The sequence below is a fragment of the Camelus ferus genome, chromosome 2 (genome assembly GCF_009834535.1).
Source record: "Camelus ferus isolate YT-003-E chromosome 2, BCGSAC_Cfer_1.0, whole genome shotgun sequence".
Classification (NCBI taxonomy): Eukaryota; Metazoa; Chordata; class Mammalia; order Artiodactyla; family Camelidae; genus Camelus; species Camelus ferus.
Window position 1 is genome coordinate 10,577,523 of NC_045697.1, and position 18,995 is coordinate 10,596,517.

The 18,995-nt window shown below is 45.7% G+C and overlaps 1 protein-coding gene across 9 annotated transcripts in view; it reads right to left on the minus strand.

The window, feature by feature from the left end:
- Positions 1–1,061: 1,061 nt before the first annotated feature.
- The window catches only part of PROM1 (prominin 1), a 113,758-nt gene continuing 95,824 nt past the window's right edge, over positions 1,062–18,995 (minus strand). For 5 of the 9 annotated variants that reach the window (XM_032494396.1, XM_032494405.1, XM_032494414.1 and 2 more), the window contains exons 14-25: positions 17,585–17,688; positions 15,859–15,943; positions 14,172–14,318; positions 13,472–13,543; positions 12,399–12,491; positions 10,069–10,122; positions 9,407–9,487; positions 9,223–9,291; positions 7,025–7,117; positions 3,829–3,947; positions 3,307–3,330; positions 1,062–2,885 (exon numbers count right to left, since the gene is read on the minus strand). In XM_032494396.1, the coding sequence (XP_032350287.1) occupies positions 2,831–2,885; positions 3,307–3,330; positions 3,829–3,947; positions 7,025–7,117; positions 9,223–9,291; positions 9,407–9,487; positions 10,069–10,122; positions 12,399–12,491; positions 13,472–13,543; positions 14,172–14,318; positions 15,859–15,943; positions 17,585–17,688 (996 nt within the window). In that variant the 3' untranslated portion in view covers positions 1,062–2,830. The remainder of the gene's footprint in view (positions 2,886–3,306; positions 3,331–3,828; positions 3,948–7,024; positions 7,118–9,222; positions 9,292–9,406; positions 9,488–10,068; positions 10,123–12,398; positions 12,492–13,471; positions 13,544–14,171; positions 14,319–15,858; positions 15,944–17,584; positions 17,689–18,995) is intronic. The other 4 variants (XM_032494418.1, XM_032494421.1, XM_032494420.1 and 1 more) reach the window with 4 other exon arrangements.

Below are 18,995 nucleotides of genomic sequence, written 5' to 3' on the forward strand. Positions count from 1 at the left end.
CTGGGGTGGTCTGTCCCAGGAAGGCGCTGTAGGGACATCTTGAATCTGTGTCTCCTGGACTGCGCTCCTAATAAATCCTAAATAAATCTCTCTTTATTTTAGTTAGGTCTCTGGTTCTGAAACTGTGGTTAACACTCTAATGGGCCAGGGGGAATCTGAGGAACTTGAGACATGGGCTTTGTGTACGAGGGTCTGAGACCTGGTTGGAGCAATAAAATAAATGCTTATTTAGAAGAGGACGGAGAAGTGGTGGCCGTCACTGATCTGACCTGATGGCAGCTGCCGTTCAGAAAAGGCATGAAGGCCCGCAGGGGACGACGGGCGAGGAGACGGGCGTTTCAGCCGGGTGGAGGTGGGTCTGCGCCTGGCGCTCAGCCGTGTAAAGCACCATGACCGCGCTCCCTTGCCTTCTGCAGCCCTTACAGAGGCACAGGTTGCTCTGCCAACAGTCTCTAGTTTGCAGTGGGGCTTAGCCGCATTTCTTGGGCAAAAGCAATTTTGTAAATGAATCAGGATCTTTTCCTTCAGGGTGATTTGAAATATTGAAATACTGGCCAACTTTAGGTTACTTTGGACTCATCCTGATAGCTTGTTAAAATCCACATTCCTGGGCCTTGCCCTCAGCGACTCTGATTCAGTGTGTCCAGGGTGGGGTCAGAATTAGCCTTTCTCGGTTCCCCTGGTGATGCTCTGGTCCTCAGCCCACGCTCTGAGTAGCACTGATGCTCATTCCATTTCATCCCTACAGAACACCAGGCAGCTAACGGGCGGTTTTCCTTTGAAATGTTGTCAGTACATGTCTGAGCCAAAACCCAGCCCAGCCCAGCCGTGCATGTGCTGGGGAGTCAGAAGCTACAGAATCTGGGGGACCGGAGGCCTCTTCTGGCCCCAACACTTATGAGCTGGGTGGTACCGGACAACTCGATTCTGTAAGCTTCAGGCCACTTAGTTTATAGTTATTAACTAAAACTGCTGACCCCACAGGGATGCGGTGAGGACTACAGGAGGGGACAGTAAAAGACGCAGAGCTTTCCCAAGAAACAGATGTGTTAACTGTGTCATAGGTTTTTAATGTATTTATTTTTCAGAAATTCAACTGCAGCAAAAACCTCCCTGACTCCCACCACCCCACAGCCTTCTGTCTCTCATACTCTCATCAAGTGTATCTTCTCGGTCTCCGCTGCTGACGGTGAATTCCTACGAGGCTGGACCTAATCTGTTAGCTCACCCCCTCCTCCACCCAGGGTCTTGCACAGGGCTTGGGACATAGCAGACAATAAATGAAAATATATTAATGGGATGCAATGCCTGTAGAAGCTGAATGAGTACTTCTCAATCCAGGTTACATATGAGGATTACCTGGGATACAGCTCAGAAATTCTGACTTAATGAATCAGACATAGTGTTTCTCAACCTTGGCTGTACATCAGAATCACCAGGGAAAATCTTTTTTTTTAGGAGGGGCGGAGGGGTAGTAATTAGGTTTACTTATGTATTTTTTAACTAATTTTTCTTTTAGTGGAGGTACTGCGGATTGAACCTCGGACCTTGTGCAGGCTAAGCACACACTCTGCCACTGAGCTATACCCTCCCCCTAACCCAGGAAAATGTTTAAATCCACATATTCAAGCCACATCAGTAACCAACGACATGGGAACCTCCTAGGGTAGGAGCCAGTATCAGTACTTTTTAAAAGTTCCCCCCTTGGGTAAATCCACTGTCTAGCAGGGGCGGGGCATCACTGGGTTAGATGGAAAACAATTTATGTGCACAAGCAGTGGAGTATTAACATGCTCTTAGACAAAGACAAACAAAATTAAGAGGGGAACGAGTCACTATTTTGTGTATGTCTATCAAAATTTTTTATTTCCTGTCATTTCTGATTCTGGTAACTTACTTTATTTCTGTGTGTACAGTGTTGCTCTTTCGTGTCCACGTCTCTATCTCTTTGGCTATTTGCTATTGTTGTGTGACTGTGCTGGGCTGAATATCCACCCCTGCCCCAAATTATGTCCACCTAGAACCTGTGAATGTTCGGAAACAGGTTGTTTGCAGATGTGATGAAATTAAGATGAGGTCATTCTTGATTAGGATGGGCCCTGATCCAAAGACTGGTGTCCCTGGGAGATGAGGGAAATTTGGACGCAGATACACAAAGGAAAACTCCATGTGAAGACAGAGACAGACTGCAGTGATATGTCTACAAGCCGAGGAACATCAAGGATTGCCAGCAATCATCAGAATCTGGGAGAGAGGCATGGAACAGACAGACTCTCCCGCAGACCCGCAGGGAGGAGGCTGATTTCTGCTGCCGCGTTCATTTCAGACTTCCGGTCTCCGGAACCGCGAGGACACATTTCTGCTGCTTTAAGCCACCCAGTTTGTGTGATGTGTTACAGCCACCCTAAGGAAATAATACAGAGACTTAATTGACACCTGTAGTTTAGGCCCATTTTGCAATAAAAAGATTAGAGTCATAGTTCTGAAATCATTCTTTTATTGTGCACACACGTATCTGTGGTCTGCTGGACTTTCTCTAACTAGGAGTCTAAGTTCCCATGCAGTGAAATGGGCCAAAATTCACATCTAGTTTCCAAGGCTAAACGGGTAATTAACGAATGTGTTGCATATTTAAATGTTCAAAGGAGGCTCAAATGATTAAAACAAAACTACTAAAAATAAAACATAAGCATGCGTGCTTTCCCATCAGTATACATTCCATATGATCCCACTGAACTCTGTGAACTCCTGAAGGGAAGGTTTCTTTTCCAATATTTGCAGGCGCTGCAGTTCAAGAACTTGTGCAGTTGGCTCTGTTTAAAAACTTTGTTCAATGTGTCTGAGAGGTTCGATGTCTACGAAAACCAATATTACCGTTTTTCATACTGTAACAAGAATAAATACACCAAAAAAAACCATGTTATCTCTAAGATAAAGCATTTACCTCATGGGTTACAAAGACAATATAATGGCTGTACAATGTCTATAACAATGTGTTACATCTACAAAGAGAGTAAAAAGGTATATTTACATTTTGTTTCCTTTAAAAACCAAAAAACCGACATTTTATATATTAATAAGTTTTATAACATATAAAGTTTTCCTTAATTCAACAAGTATTTCTTTAGTCCTCTCCACGTGCCTGCTCTCATTTTAAGAGGCATCAGTGTTTATTTTTATCTGGGCATATCTGTGGTTGTGACATAACTATAATGTTGTTAATTGAGTTTTAAAAGTCCATCATCTAATAACAAAGCCCTCCCCAGTCCCACCTTATAAATACAGCTTAATAAAGAAAAGGCTTACTTTTCCATGGGAATAGTTTCAAGACTATAAAAATACAAAAAAAAAAAGATAAAATTATTTTTTAATTACAGTTACAGCCCAGGAGCTGCATCCTCCACATTTTCACTCTAATACAGACGCTGACGAAGCAAATTCAGAAGAAACACATATTGCGGAGGAGGTGACTAAAGGAAAAATGAACACAGTTTGAATACAAGTTCACCGGGAAGAGTGGAGCGCGGACTACAGAGTCAAAAGAGTCAAAACGAAAACTAGTGAAACAGTTACAAAGTAAAGTGCCAAGTCCCCGGGACAGAGGAACTGCAAACAAGAAATAAGAAGGCTGGTTAAAGAAGCTGAGATCAGGCAAGGGGACAAATAGGTCACGCATAGAAAATCAGTACAAAGAAAACATCTGAATAGGGCTGACCTGCCGCTTAAAAAAACGATCAAGTAAAATCTCATCAGAGCTCTTCCCCAGAAAGCTCTTGGAAGGTAGCACCGCTTAGAAAGTGACCCCGCGCCCCTCACGTGCACACTTACTCATCATCATACACATCTTCAGAATCCATCCGACGGTAATACTTGGCCAGCTTCACAGCAAAAATTATAGCTGGAAGTAAAAATACGGTAGCTTTTCCTAGGCCAAACCAAAACAAATTCTGGAGAAGGGAAAAAGGAAAATCAGGAGGATTAGACGCTTGGAGATGAGAAATGGAAAACAACACTTGCTTGGGTTTTTTTTTTTTTTTTTAAACGGATTCTAACTTTGCTCATCGAAGCCGGTTGTGAATTTAAGATGCACTGGCCACTGTGTGAAGTGCTGCGTCTTATTATAATTCATTCAATCTTTCTGAAAACCTTGACTAGATCCTATTGTTGTATTTATTTATTTTACAAACAAGGAACAGAGGCAGCAAGTAGTGAAGCCAGGATTAGCATCCAGGATCCCCAGAAACCACTGCTCACCACCCCACTAGACGGCTTCCCTTTGTGGCCAGTGGCAGGAGCATGGGCAAATCTTTCCATGAGTTGCTCTGATGTTAGGGTGGCTCATGAAACTCCCTGGCTTTGTTCTGCATCAGAACAGTGGGACGGCAGCATCCTCACCCCATAACATTACTGGGTGAAGAAAGCAGAAGCAATGGTCGGTGCAGCTGAGGCCCCCAACAAACACCTCATGACTCATTAGACCAACTTTAGGGTCAATTGGAGGCTGAATTCAATCCTGTTTTTGTCCAAAAAACAATGTTAAAGTTATTTTTTTGAAGACAGTTGCCAATATTCCTAAGTCAGATTTCACCTCGAAACTTGGGTTTACGCATCTTTTCTCAGAAAGTCTCAAGTTAGATCTTGCAACAGCTGGACTCTCGAGCCCACAAGGTGATGTCAGCTGGAGCCAAGTGATGGTTCTTCCTTCAAGAGGGGCATCTGTCCTCAGCCTGCCGCAGGCCACACCACGAGCTCTCGCAGGGGTGCTACCCGACGTCATTTAACCTGACCACCAATTAGCACAGACACAGCCGTGCACGACCAGCACGGCCCCGTGGGTACCATCCACCCTGTACGCCAGCCGGTGTCTGACCTCGGCCTGCTTTGCAAATCTACCACCCGCCAGATCCCTGCAGAGGCTCCAGTCTGCAGCCCCTCCCAAGGACACGGCAGCAACACTACAGCAGCCCTCCTAGCCCGCAGGGAGGCAACAACCACCGCCCAGACCCTCAGGCCTCGGCCCCTGCATTGCTGCTTTGTTCCTGGCTGGGTTTAGTGTCGACTGGAGTGGCACCTTGTGGCCCAGAATTTCCAGTAAGCTTGTTCTATTTTTCCACATGTTCTCTATTGGTAGATTTCTACGCTCTCAACCTTGTTTGTGGAGGCCTTAGAGCTTTATGACAACCATACCTTTTACCGGAAGCTGCCTCAATCCTTCGGGGTATAATCAAGATATAAAAGAAACACATCAGACAGCCTGGAGTCTATTTTCCTGGCCAGAACTCTCCCTGACTCTTTAAACCACCTCTGACAAAGCTCCAGCCTACAATCTCCCTGAGCCCCCTCCAGGCCTCCCCTCCAGTGTCTCCCATTGTTTCAGAGAGGCCTCTGGTCAGTGGGTAATATGCCTGGCTGCGGGCGGGTGGTAGAGACTGGACACAAGGAGATGAACTCATAATTAACTAGGCTAACTGAGGGCTCCCCTAATGAGGGCTTCAACCAGAGCCATCAGCAGGGGCTCCAAGCAGCAGGACAAAAAGGATAAGAAGTTGGAACAAGAGAGAAGCAGCCTGGAAAGCCAAGGTGTGGGGCCTACATGGTGGAGAGAGAGGCAGGATTGTTTCCATTCAGGTACAAAAGTCCATCCCACAGAAGGTAGGGCATGTGGACATGGGACAGGGCGATGGATGGATAGAGCAATCCGAATGCACTGTGACAGACGGCTATCTGATCATCCTTCATTCAATGGCCTGTGCTGGAGATACTCCAGATGACAGGGACACAGCAGTGAACATGTACCCCTTGCTAAGGCATCTAGAGTCTAGTGTACGTTGTGGGGGACAGATCTTCATCAAAAAGCCACGCAAATGCATGATTCAAACAGCTTAATAACATCTCTAAAGGAAAAGCAGGAAGTTCCATGGGAGTGTAGGAAAGGGAGCCAGATCTAGTTGAGAAGATCAGAAGAGCCTTCCTGGACAAAAAAAGATACGTTTGGGCAAGACACACAAACTGAATGACAGCAAACATTCATGGAGTGTGTTCATGTGCCAAGAATGGTGCTAAGGGCTTCCTATGCAATCTCTCTTTGGACCATCAAAACCACCCCATTAAGGTGATGAAGTTCAATATTTTTCCCAAGTCACAGAGTTCAAGAAATGTAGAAATGGAATTTGAATTCAGAACCTGTTCTCAATCGTTATATTGTAAAACCTAGAGGAGTCAGCTAGGTGAGGGATGGGTGTGGAGGAGAGGAATGAGAGAGAAAGAATTTCCCATTTCCAGGCAGAGGACTGGCATGTGCAAAGGCCCTGGGGTGGGAAGATCGAAAATTTTTTTGAAGAAATGAAAGAAAGTGTGTCTGGAGCACAGTAGGAAAAGTGATCAAATAGTACAAAATGTGGCCAAAGGAGCAGGCAGCCAATCATGCAGGGTCTAGTGTAGAACATTAAGGAGGCTGATCTTTATTGTGGTGTGAATGGTAAGTCACTGAGGTGCTTTAAGGGAAGGCTGTGAGAGGACTGACTCATGGAGACAGTCAGTGTGGACCAAGGAGTGAATAGAGCTGGGGAATGAACTTGATTAACCGGAACTTACCAGCCCAAAGGTAACAAGCATCTTAAAGGGCTTTTAACTCAAAAATTAAATTAAGTTTGCTGTATCTTTAGGCTTCCATTTACAGCTGCACTAAGAGTCCCATGGAACGGTGGCAATCTGCACACCAGTGACTGCTCCTTTCTGATTATTCTGGGCAAAGAGGAGTCTTCTTCATGAAGGTCTCCTGACTTCCGTAACTAAAATCCCAGTAAGGAATGAAGAGGTGCAGCTGGGACTTGGACTTTTCTAGTCTATTTGGTATCAACACATTCTGCTAGATTTTAGATTTTAGGTCTTGGACTCTACAACTGTAACAGACCCGAGCAGAAATCTATTTCACATAATAGCATGTACCACAATCTGGAAGAAAAAAAAAATCAAAGATAGTGAGTTTATCGTGTCTTCTTATTTTGAAAGACGAAATTCTTACCATGGGGTCAACAACGTAGCCGCACAGAAAGATGTCAATGGCAGAATCTAAAGCAGTGGCCACTGGTTTGCAGGCTGCAACCTGCTCGGTGATCTGTAGTGGGTAAGAAACACAGGCAAACTCTGAGCCACACCCACACAATTCCACAAGAGTGAGACATGCCAGTCACTTCTGGCCCGTTTTCACAGAAGGGATCTCTGTGCCCTTTGGGATATGGAGCTGACAGCTGATTTCTATGCATGAGTTCCACGACACATCAAAGTACGTACTAGAAAGCAAGACCTCGATTCTCTTGGTTTCCTCGTTTGTTATTGGAACAGTAAGTCCCAACCTGCAGGACTCCCGAGAGCATCAGAGAGTCCAGGCGGCCAGCATTGCACCTCAGTCTGAATTTCTTACCTGACCCCTTTGTAATCTGACGGGATGATCTAAATAGAAAGGTGGATAATTTTAGAACAGGGGACATTTCAAAACAGGGGACATTTCAGAACAGAGGTTGGCAAAGTTTCTCTCTAAAGGGCCAAAGAATAAATATTTCAGACTTTGCAGGCTGGGCTGAGACACATCTGTCGCTACTGCTCCGCTCTGCCGTGGTAGGGTGCAAGCAACCACGGACGATCCACGAACAAATGGGCGTGGCTGTGTGCCAATAAAACATTATTTACAACACTGGCAGTACCTGTGCACCCCGTCTTAGAAGACAGAAAACGAAGTTCTCATTAACAAGGTGAGAATAAACACAAACAGATGCTCCAATCCCGTTGACTTCAGAAAGCTCTATTCACTGATTCCAGAAGCTTCGTAGTAAGTACAGTAAGTACAGTAAGCCAGGTGCTGGCCCTTTGGGGCAGGGGTGTGTCTTAGTTCTTTTCCTTTGTTGGTTGGCTCACCTCCCCCTTTCTTCCACCTGCACCTTACAGGGCAACCCACGTTCATAACCTTATGCTTCTGAGCTCAAACAACCCTATCAGGCTTTTTCACCGTTAGTTTTACAAAAAGTGGGGTAGGGGTCACGTCTTGCATGTTTTCCTGCATCTGGCTTTTCTCTCTCACATGTACTCCATAAAAATCTCTCCAAGTCCTGTGGGGTAGCTCTGATCCATTTTGTACCCACGGCCACTTAATATTCCCATGCTGTGGCTCTTGCATGACTTAAGCATTCCTGTCCCGATTCGCTTTACTTCCAGAGTGACTGGATGGGGTCCTCTGGTCAAGCAGAGGAGATGCAGGTTGGCAATGGTGGCGATAAGACTGTGTGTTTCCTCTGCCACTACTCACCTGTGCGTGTGCACCTCCCTGAGTCACTCTCCTGCAAGCACACCGCCCCAGAGGAATGATCCTCAGTGGGGACCTGGCCCAGGGCCCAAGATGACAAAAGGCATTTTCCAAAACGCTGTAATTCTCCGTAAGTCACATGCTGGGAGCAACGTGCACCCCTGGGAACTTCACCCTTCCCCTCAACTTCTCATACGTCCATAGAGACCCAACTTTATGGACTGAATTGGCCACCCCCCACCGCAAGTTTCTATGTCAAAGTCCTAACTCCCAGTGTCTCAGAATGGGACCATATTTGGAGATAGGGTCTTTGAAGAGGCAACTCAGTTAAAATGAGGTCACTACGATGGGCTCTAATCCAACAGGACTGGTGTCTTTAATAAAAGAAGAGGAAACATGGACACGGACAGAGGGAAGACAACGTGAAGACACAAGAGAAGACGTCCACCAACAAGCCAGGGAGAGAGGCCTCAGAAGGAACCACCCTGCTGCCATTTTGATCTTGGACTTGCAGCCTCCAGGATGGTGAGAAAATAAACTTCTGCTGTTTAAGAACCCTAGTCCCCAAGTACACCAGCAACACAGCAGACGCAGCGCTGCCCGGGGCAGGTACAAACCCCAGCGTCAAAGGGACTCTATCATCAGGAGCTTGTGGTTTGCCAGGGGAGACGCAGGGGAGGGGGCCAGAGCCCCTGGAGCAGTGGGCACGACCCCACGTGGGCAGGCCGGGGAAGCCACCTGGCGTGGACGCCACTTGTACTGAGTTTACGGCGCCTCCACTCGTGAGCCCCACGATCAAGGGCCTTTTACCTCCCTCCTCTCTAATTACTGGGAATTTAATTTGAGTTCCTCCTGATTTTATCCTGGAAAATAACTATCTCAAGACAGGGCCCCCTGAAGTTCTTAAAGGTCAAACCACTTACGGCGATCCTGACCCACTGCAGATAGTGCTCAAAGTATCCCAGTATCATAGCCGCAAACTTCTTACTTTCCTGGAAAAAAAGACAGCAAAGAGAATTAAGCCCATTAAAATGCCAACATCGTCCTCTCCTTACGCAGGCAGTCACGTCCACTTACTGGCATACTTACTTAAACAACAAAACTTACTTCGGCAGTGATCATGGAGATGTGGTTTTTGAGGAAGTCCTGAGCAGTATTCAAAAAGAAAATGACATTGGCCACTTTTACCTGGAAAACACAGCAGTGGTATCAAGTGATAAAAGGTTTCATTGCACAGTTGGCAGAGTCTGTTAATTCCGCTCCACGCCACCACAGCCTGCTATTAAGAAGGCTGTACTAGCTGTTCGTGGTTATTGCTAGCTTCCCAGGCATGGTTTCCCAGGACACCAGTGTACGTCCCCTCCCCACGAGGGTGGGCTTGGCTGTGTGACTTGCTTTGGCCCCTGGAAGGCAGACGAGGTGGCACTGTGCCAGTCCTCCCATGAGAATGAAGGTTTGTGGTCAGAAGGCACGGAGATTTGGAGGCTGTAAAAACGACCATAAAAGTGACCGGTGTGTCTTCTACACTTGCATCCTACACATCCAAATACCACTTTCTCCTGTAACTAACAACATGCCAGGATGCTGCCTGTGTTTACAGAAGTCTTTGTAGAAAGGAGATTGGTGGCAGAACCCAGTTTGGTGTTTAGAATGGGTGGGTAACTGAGACTTCATTTTACTTAAAGTATCTGCAAAAACCAACATCTCTGAAAGTCTGTGGGTGCTTTTATAACAGGGCTCCATGCCAGAAAAAGAAAACAAATCCTTACCCCCAGTCCACTGTTTTTGTACTGAAGTCCCCTCATGGTTTGGTACACAGTGCTCTGATGAACAAACACAGATAATATTTTTCAACTTATTACACGAAGCTGCAGGATCATGTGCTTTGTATTCTCCCGGCCCCAACTCCAAGTCAGCCATCAAATCTGGCTTTAATCTGTAAGTTTCATTCTAGAAAAAAACCCAGCAGACACAGGTAGCAATATGCATCCCGCATACTGCTGGTATAAGAAAACATGACGGAGAAAATTGGGATCGATATTCTAGGGCTTTGAAGGGCAGCACACCACAGGTAAGGTGTCCAGGAAACTGTCTGGAATCGGGTTTGTGCAAAGCAGCAGGCAATGCTTAAAGTAAAACCTCCTTGACAAGAGTGGCTTAATTTGCATGGTTTAGAGGAGAAACTGGCCAACTTTATCAGTTAAGGTCCCGATAAGTAAATATTTTAGGCTTTGTGGGCTATACCCTGTCCCAACTACTCAACTTTGCCCTTTTAGCCAAAGGCAGCCACAGATCCTCTGAAACGAAGTCGATGTGGCTGTGTTCCAGTAAAACTTTATTTATCAAAACAGACAGCAGGCCAGATGGAGCCCATAGGCTGCAGTTTTTGAGGCCCTGGTTTGCTAACCCCCAGTTTAAATTGTGGGTCACAACTACAGAACAACCTGCCCATTTGTAGGTTGCCCATCTCTGAAAAGTCCAAGGAAGTGAAGTAAAGGACAGGATTTAAGGAATGTGTAAAAACCAGCTTACAATGTTAACAAAGTTGTGCTCAGATAAACAAGACATCAGAGAGAGAACCGAGGGGGCACGGCACATGAATCAGGAAAGTTGTTGGGAGGGCTTGGTGAAAACTTGACTGAACAAGAAAGTAAGAAGGAAAATGAAAAGAGAGACAGAAAGAACTAGTTCTAGAAGGTTCTGAAGCTGGAGTCGAGTGGACTGATCAGCTTCCTCATGCCTGAGCAAGCTGACCCTGTAACCTAGTGCCCATGCAGCCTCCCCTCCACGACTGCCAACACAACCTCCACACAAGCATAGCAACCTAAATGTCCATCGACAGATGACTGGATAAAGAAGCTGTGATATATTTATACAATGGAATACTACTCAGCCATGAAAAAATAAAATAATGCCATTTGCAGCAACAATGCCATTTGTCATTCTAAGTAAGCCAGAAAGAAAAATACCATATGATATCAGTCATATGTGGAATCTAAAAAAAGAAAAAAAGAGGACACTAATGAACTCATCTACAAAACAGAAACAGACTCCTAGACATAGTAAACAATCTTATGGTTACCAAGGGAAAGGCAGTGGGAAGGAATAAATTTGGAAGTTTGAGATTTGCAAATGCTAGCCACTATATATAAAAATATATAAAAAAAACAAATTTCTTCTGTAGAGCACAGGAAACTATATTTAATATCTTGTAATAACCTTTAAGGGAAAAGAATATGAAAATCAATATATGTATGCATATGCATGACAGGGACATTGCGCTGTACACCAGAGATTAACACATTGTAACTGACAGTACTTCAATTAAAAAAAAAAAAAGAGTCACAGCTCCCACTGACTGAGTGCCTCGGGGACATCAGGTCCTTCATTTCCAGGGAACAGCGAGGCGAGGACCGTCCCCACTGCTTCCACACGAGGAAACTGAAAGCGACAAGCCTTTGGAGATGCAGAAGCGGAACGTGAGATCAGGGCCACTTGACTCCAGGGTCCGTGATTTTTCTCTGCTACAAACTGCCTTTCAGGCATTTAAGGAAAGAAGCCAGAAGGCAGTGAGAAGAAAAAGAGGGGAAAGTGGAAGTTGGATGGAAGAGAGGAGAAAAGAACATCGGTACGGGGAGCAGCACTCAGTGGAGGTAGAAAGAGAGGACACAGCCTTGCCTTCCCATAGTTCCCAGCAGGGTCAGGAGGAAAAGAGTTTAAGAACAAGAAACCAAGTAAGAGTGAGTCCAGACCAAAATAGCAGCACTTCAGTTGCTGCAAGGCTTGGGGCGGGGGGCGGGGTGGGGGCTGTTAAAGCCATGGAAACTACAGCAGAACATGCGAGGTGGCCACAGATTGAAGCTAACCTCACACTCAAATGGAAAAAGGCAAGGAAAAGGCAGAAAAGGAGTAGTGAAAATTGAAAGTGCGTCTTCTTCAAAGCCCAGTTACTACCATTTTTTTCCCAAAAAGAGCTCAATTTCTTAGCCTGAGGTTAATCAACGTTGACCTACGCGTTAGATGCAAATATATCACTTATCCTAGGTGAAAGGGGGCTTGCCCGGGTCTTGGTGAGGTGCCAGAGCTTGTTGGTTATTACCATTGATTTTTCCAAAGGAATGATTCTGATGCGGTGAATCGTTCTCAAGGTTTGTGCATTTCTTTTCAGGGACTGTTTCAAATCTCCTTGGGGCTACAAAGAAAACAAAGTAAATAAATATTAGCACCATCTTTCCAGACTCTGGAGCACAGGTCTCTAATCACAGGACACGAGGATGCCGCCTTCTAATGGGATGCCGATGTGGGTGCGGGGCTCACGAGGAGGGGCAGCACCAGGACTCCCTACCTCAAATCGGGGAACCACACACTCTCAGTGACAGCCCACACTCAGCTCTCCCTGAGCGCCAGAGGCTGTGTTTCCTCTCTCACCTCACCCTAATACGGCCGCTGGAGAGCCACTTCACAGGATAAGAAAACCAAGGTTCAACTAAAAACTTTTATTTAACCCACACTTACATAGTTTCTGGTATAACAATGTATAATAAGCGTTACTATTGCCCCCATTTTACAGATGAAGAAGCTAAGGCACAGGGGTGCACTATCTTGCCCAAAGTGAGGAAGTGGCTGAGTCAGGATTTAAATACTAGTCTTCCTCCAGAGCCCAAATTCCACATCATCGTGCTCGGCTGCTTCTTCAGAGGGACCAGTTACAGCCATTAGTCACCTACCAGCAGAGGAGGTGGTGACCGGGAGGCTTACGGGGCTTGGATGGTGCCTTTGCCCTCCCTTGGCCACTCATTACTGGCGACGCATGGCACCAAATGGGATCTCCCTCCCATGTCCTCAGTTACCCCCTGTACTGCAACAAACATGTGTGCACAGGCAATGAGGGGTTGACAGGGGTGAAAGCAGACTCGAGGCTAAAGCAGCGAGGGCAGCAGCACCAGGAGCAGAGGCTGTGAACAGCTGCATGCATCCTGAAGCCGCCCAGGAAACATTCACGCGCTCGCAGACTTCGGGCCAGGCGGCAGTGGCTGCTGGTGGGAGATTTTACCATGCACGGAGAGGAGTTACTTGTGGTCTAAGGAACCCCTTCCGCAGCTTCTCTAAGAATGGTACAGACATTTGACATCTACAACAATTACAGCATTTAACCAGACTGTTTGAACTCACCAAATGATTGGCTTTTATATCTAGATCAGCAGCAAAGGATAAAAGATTCACTTTTGTGGGATGTTTACTGGTCTGCAAAAGAGGTGCGAAAAGCGATGTTATGGATGTGGGATTTTTAAACCATAACGTGTCAGAAGCAACAGAGAACACAGGTCCATAACCGTAAAGTAAGGCTAGACACTCTCACATGGGCAACATCTGCATTCTAATTTATACACATAAAACTGATATTATTGTTACTCAACCACAAAGAGGAATAAAGTGATGATGCACGGTATGATGGACATGTATCTCAAAAAACTTACACAGAAGGGACCAGTGAAGATCATCAGATACAAAAGGTCACATACTGTATGATTCCATTCATATGAAATATCTAGAATAGGTAAATTCACAGAAACAGAAGACAGAGCGATGGTTGCCAGGGGCTGGGAGTGGGGGATGGGAGCAACTACTGAATGAGATTGGGGCTTTCTCTTGGCGTGATGAAGGCACTCTGGAACCAGATAAGGCGGTTAGTTTTGCAACACTGTGATTATACTAAATGCTAGTGAATTGCTCACTTGGTCAAAGAGTTAATTTTGTTATGTGAATCTCATCTCAATTAAAAAAGAAAAACTAAGAACAAACAAGCGAAAACCATATATATGCGATGCCCTACTTATCCCCCCAAAATCAAGCATGAACTCATGGGTCATACCGCATTCATGAAGGTGTTGTAGTCTATTCTGTCTACTCCCGAAGAGCTGAAATCCATAAGGTTTTTTCTTCCCGCCTCATCCAGCAGAACTACGTTCTCAATTCTGATGACTGTATTTTCAAAACTACTGTTTATGCTTCCCATACGCTGCAGAATAAAAAGAAAAGTTAGGAATCAGTCCGCTCTTCTCCAAGAACGTCACATACCCAATGCTTTAAAAGAGCAATAAAATCCACACAGGCCAAAAACAAACACACGCACACTTGACCGGCATTTCTTCCTGGTACCGCCCCTCCCCCGACTCCTCCCCCACCTCCCTGCCTTCTTCCTTATACCCAGGCCAAGCACTGTGCGAGGCCAGGAGGTGGGCTGCAGAACAGAGTAATATTGCACCTCCACCCTCAAAGACCTCGAAGGGAAGAGGCAGTGTTGTAATAGAGGCACATGAACCACATGGGGACACCAGAGACAGAGCCTTTCAAGGCAGGGGGCTAGGGAGGCCAACAGAGGGGGTGGCTTCTGAGTGAGTCTTGACAAATAGAGATGCTGAAAGGGGCGGAAAGAGGCAGCATGCACTGGACTTGCGTGGTAGGGAGACTCGGGATCGCAGGACCGTGGTTGATGACTTGGGCCTGCGGGTAGATGGGGCAGCAGGGAGGTGTCACACATCGTCATGGTGCACCAAGAAAATGGCACATAGCATGATGAGCCAATGAGTAGAGGGCATCGATTGAGGGCTTGGTTGCAAAATTATATTTTATTTATGTAGACGTGCAAGGGATGTTTAAGGAAGATAATCAGTACAAAATCTGTACGCAGCTTTCAAATAAGCCTCTTCACATCTGAAAACTGTCAGGCCGTCATGGCCTCACGGTACCTCTTGGAAGCCTTCTGTGATGCCTCAGTGGGTAAGCCGTGAGATTTGGGGAGCAACCTCTTCCCTTGATTTCCCTTGGTATCTGCTTCCATGTGGAAGCCCAGAAGAAAGAAGGTTCCTTAGATTCTTTCCCAGAAGGCCCGCAGGCATGGGGGAGTAGGGACAGCCTAGGCTAATAGTGCCTTAGGCCTGGGCAGCTGAAACCCCTTTGCCCCTTTTCCCAGCCAGTGTGCTCTAGACTGGCCTCTCCTTGGAGTCTTAGGACTCAAGCCTTGGGTGTGAGCTTGGGCAAAGGAGGAGGAGAGGTCGCTCCATTCTGTCCTCACGGTGTCTCTTGGCAAAGGCCAGCAGAGCTCACCAGCGCCCACGCTGGCATCCTGGGGCCACAGCCAGCAGTGGTGACTGTGTGGGCCACAGTTCTTGGTGCCTCGTTCTCTCTTCAGGGACATGACCGAAAAGGGTGGCTGGTCTTGGAGAGTCAACATCCCTGGGAAGCAAGCGGGGTTTATTCCTCGAGGAACATCAACGCTCAGCAAGACAAAAATCTTTCCCCATGAGGCGTGCGCAGGGAGGAGCTCATATGATCTACTAGAGAAACGCATGCTAAAGAAAGTCAACTGGTTGGGGGCGGGTGATGAAATTGTTTTGGAATTAAGACAGTCGTGAAGGTTGCACAACCTTGCAAATGTACTAAATGTCACTTTAAAATAATTAATTTTATCCTACGTGAACTTCACCCCAATTTAAACAAAAGACAACTGAATGTAGCAGAGAAATAGGTCAGCATCCTGATCAGCCCTGGTTACTCACCTCTTGGAAATTGAGATGTTTACTGATATTGTAGATGTTCTCCAGCCTAAGTGTGGCATAAATGCCTTTGTTTTCCGTGCAATCACTGAAGGAATAAACAGAGAAATCAAGATCCAGAAAGGCAGTTGTGGCCACCTCGGTCCACTGCTCAGGATGGAGAGAAAGGCTAACTGTTCATCCTTGTTTAACCTGTGTACACAGGCGTGACGTCTGGGGATGGACGCAGTGGGCCATCACCAGTGGCCGCACGAACCCCCATGGCGCCCACCATTCCTGCCTTCGCTCCCCATTTTACTAAATGCCCCATGTTGGGGACAGATACAACAGGACTGGTAAACACTGCATCCTTCTGTCTGTCTCCTTTGAGCTCTTCCAGTGCTGTGAGTGATAATGGAGTTTACAAATTTGGGAAGAAATAAACTCTAATTAAAAGAAAAAAAAGCATAGGCCAGAAAGAAGCATGTTACAAAGGTGTGTTACAAATAAACTACCTTTATTAAGGGGGGAGGGGGGTACAGCTCAGTGGTTGAGCACATGCCTAGCATGCCCAAGGTCCTGGGTTCAATCCCCAGTACCTCCTTCAAAATAAATAAATAAATAAACCTCCCCCACAAAAATTAAAAAATAAATAAATAAAAATAAACTATCTTTATTAAAAGATTTATGAAAAGATCCTATCAAGCCCCTGCATATTTCTAGGGTGGGCTTCACTCACCAAACATAAGGTTGGATTAAAGGCAGGAAGGAGACCCAGTTTGACGGGGTGATAAACTTCCAAAGGGTCAGTCCACTTTGGCCACAAACCTAACTTGGCCTCACCTCTCTGTGCTTCATAATGTGACAAGTGCCTCCTCGACTGAGCTAAGCAGGGTGGCCTCATCTGATGTGCAACCTTGCCACCAGGACGGCCACTTCCTGGGGCACCTCCTCCTTGTCCAGCAGCCAAAGCCCTCTAGCCCCAAGGGGTGCCTGGGAGAGGCAACCCTCCCCCACCCCTGGGAGGAACGACACTCCTCTCCAGGGAGCCCCACGTGGGTTGGTGTTGGAACAGAGCGTTTGACATACTAACCATCGGAGGTGAGACCAGAAAGTTCCACAAGGGCCAGAATCACAAAGAGCTGGCAGGCCAGGCCCAGCCTGGCCTCATCCTCTCTGCCTAGGGATGGTTTAATTGATGCTTGTTTGGAAACATTTAATGAGTGTATCCTTGACTTGTTTGATGTTTGTTCTGACAAAATACAAAACTGTGTTGAAAACCATGCTTCTCCAGAGCAGTTCCTCAGAGTAACCTGAGAGGCTGCCTCCCAGGCTATTGTTCTTCGTTTGGCTCAGATAAAATTCTTTTCTATTCCTGCTAGAGATTGTTTATTGATTACTTCCGTCAACAGACCCATTCGATGAATTCTTGTTATATGGCATTTACGTGGGGCAGGGTGATTCTTAAATAAGAGTTTTCACAGTGTCCCATGAATGCATTTTGGGGTCACCTTCCCCAGGGATCAAGACAAAGCGACTCGGGGCATCACCGTCCTAAGGCCTAGAAGGCGTTCAGGGGGAGGGTTATCTTTTTGGTCATACAGCCAAGACTAGAGAGCAGCTTAATTCTGGAACTGCAAAGTCTGATCATTAAAATTAAAGACACTTTGAAAGCAAAATTCTCATTGTAGAAAAACAACATTCTCCATAACAACAACAACACACAAATGCATCATGCAATTATTTGTACCTGTAAACTTGTTCAAAAGTGAGATTAACGTCTGGTTTGTCAAACATCATGCCAGAGAGGTAGTATTTCCAATTCTCATTCAGCAAATACGGTGTGTCCAAAACCTAGAACAAATTTTAAAGCTTTTTTTGGAAAGACAGTTTTCTACTCACATACATACAGATAATAAAATGAATATTCTGTGATAGAGACAGTGTTGGGGGGATGTTCGTATCATGATTTTCCTCATTGATTTTCAACTTACAACTAAAAAACAGGAGTGTAATTGGAATAAATGGGTTGACTTCTGGGTGGCATCAGTAGGAATCACTGAGATTACTTTTGGGGAGAGGGTAGAGCCCCAGCAGTAGAGCACGTGCTTGGCACGCATGATGTCCTGGGCTCAATCCCCAGTAGCCCCCATTAAAAAAGAAATAATAAATAAATGAACCTAGCTACCACCTCCCCTCAAAAAAACCCAAAAAACAAAAAAAACAGTACCCTTGGGGGGGGGACCTCTATTTTGGTAAAATGAACATATTAGAAATGGGAGCAAAACAGACTGTTCGACTGAGAACAGCTAATAGAATCCATGAAGCAGCTGACCCAGCTCTTCACTACTTCCCTGTAGACAAAAATGAATGAAATTGGCACATTCTCTGACCTCACAGGATGCACATGTAAGACGGGGTAGTTAGTACATGACTGTACATATGCTTGAGGACTGTAAATGGTTCCCAAATATCCCCTACTTTTAGAGAATTCCTTTTCAACGATTTAACGTAGCACAAAAGATGGTGAAGTCTGGTTTGATGTATTATTTTTCAATCAAGAGGCCAAATGGAGACGACTTGACAAACTCATGTTCCTGATTTAATTTTCCTCAGCCGGCTGAGCAGTTAAACTACCACCCCAACAGCTGGTTTATTTTAGTAGCCATTCACCTGATTCTAGTAACAGATTCGAGGTCAACACAATATAGCCAATAAAACAAGAAAACAGATTTTTTAAAAACCTGAATCTGGAGAAAAACCTTGGAAAGCCAAAGTTAGAAGACAGACATGTAGATCAAAACATCATTAGTTAACGAAGCTAAACTTGGACCTGGTGCCACTGAGTCTGAAGCAGCTGGTTTCAGAGGGAGAAAGTGAAGTTCAAATTCAATTCCTAACTACCTCATCAGATTTCCACCAGGGACAGCCCTCAGCCACAAGGTGTGTCATTTATCAGTCTCTTTCTACTTAAAATTAAGGGTCCTCAAACCAGCATAAACTGTACGCAGATTTTGCATACGTGGAGGGTCAGCCCCCCACCCCCTCAACTGCCTGTTGTTCTACGGTCGGCCGCATTGCTGTATTTTTCTGCTCTGACAAACAGAAGGAATCTCACTGTATTGAATACAAACCAACTGCTCATCGTTTTGCTCTTGAAG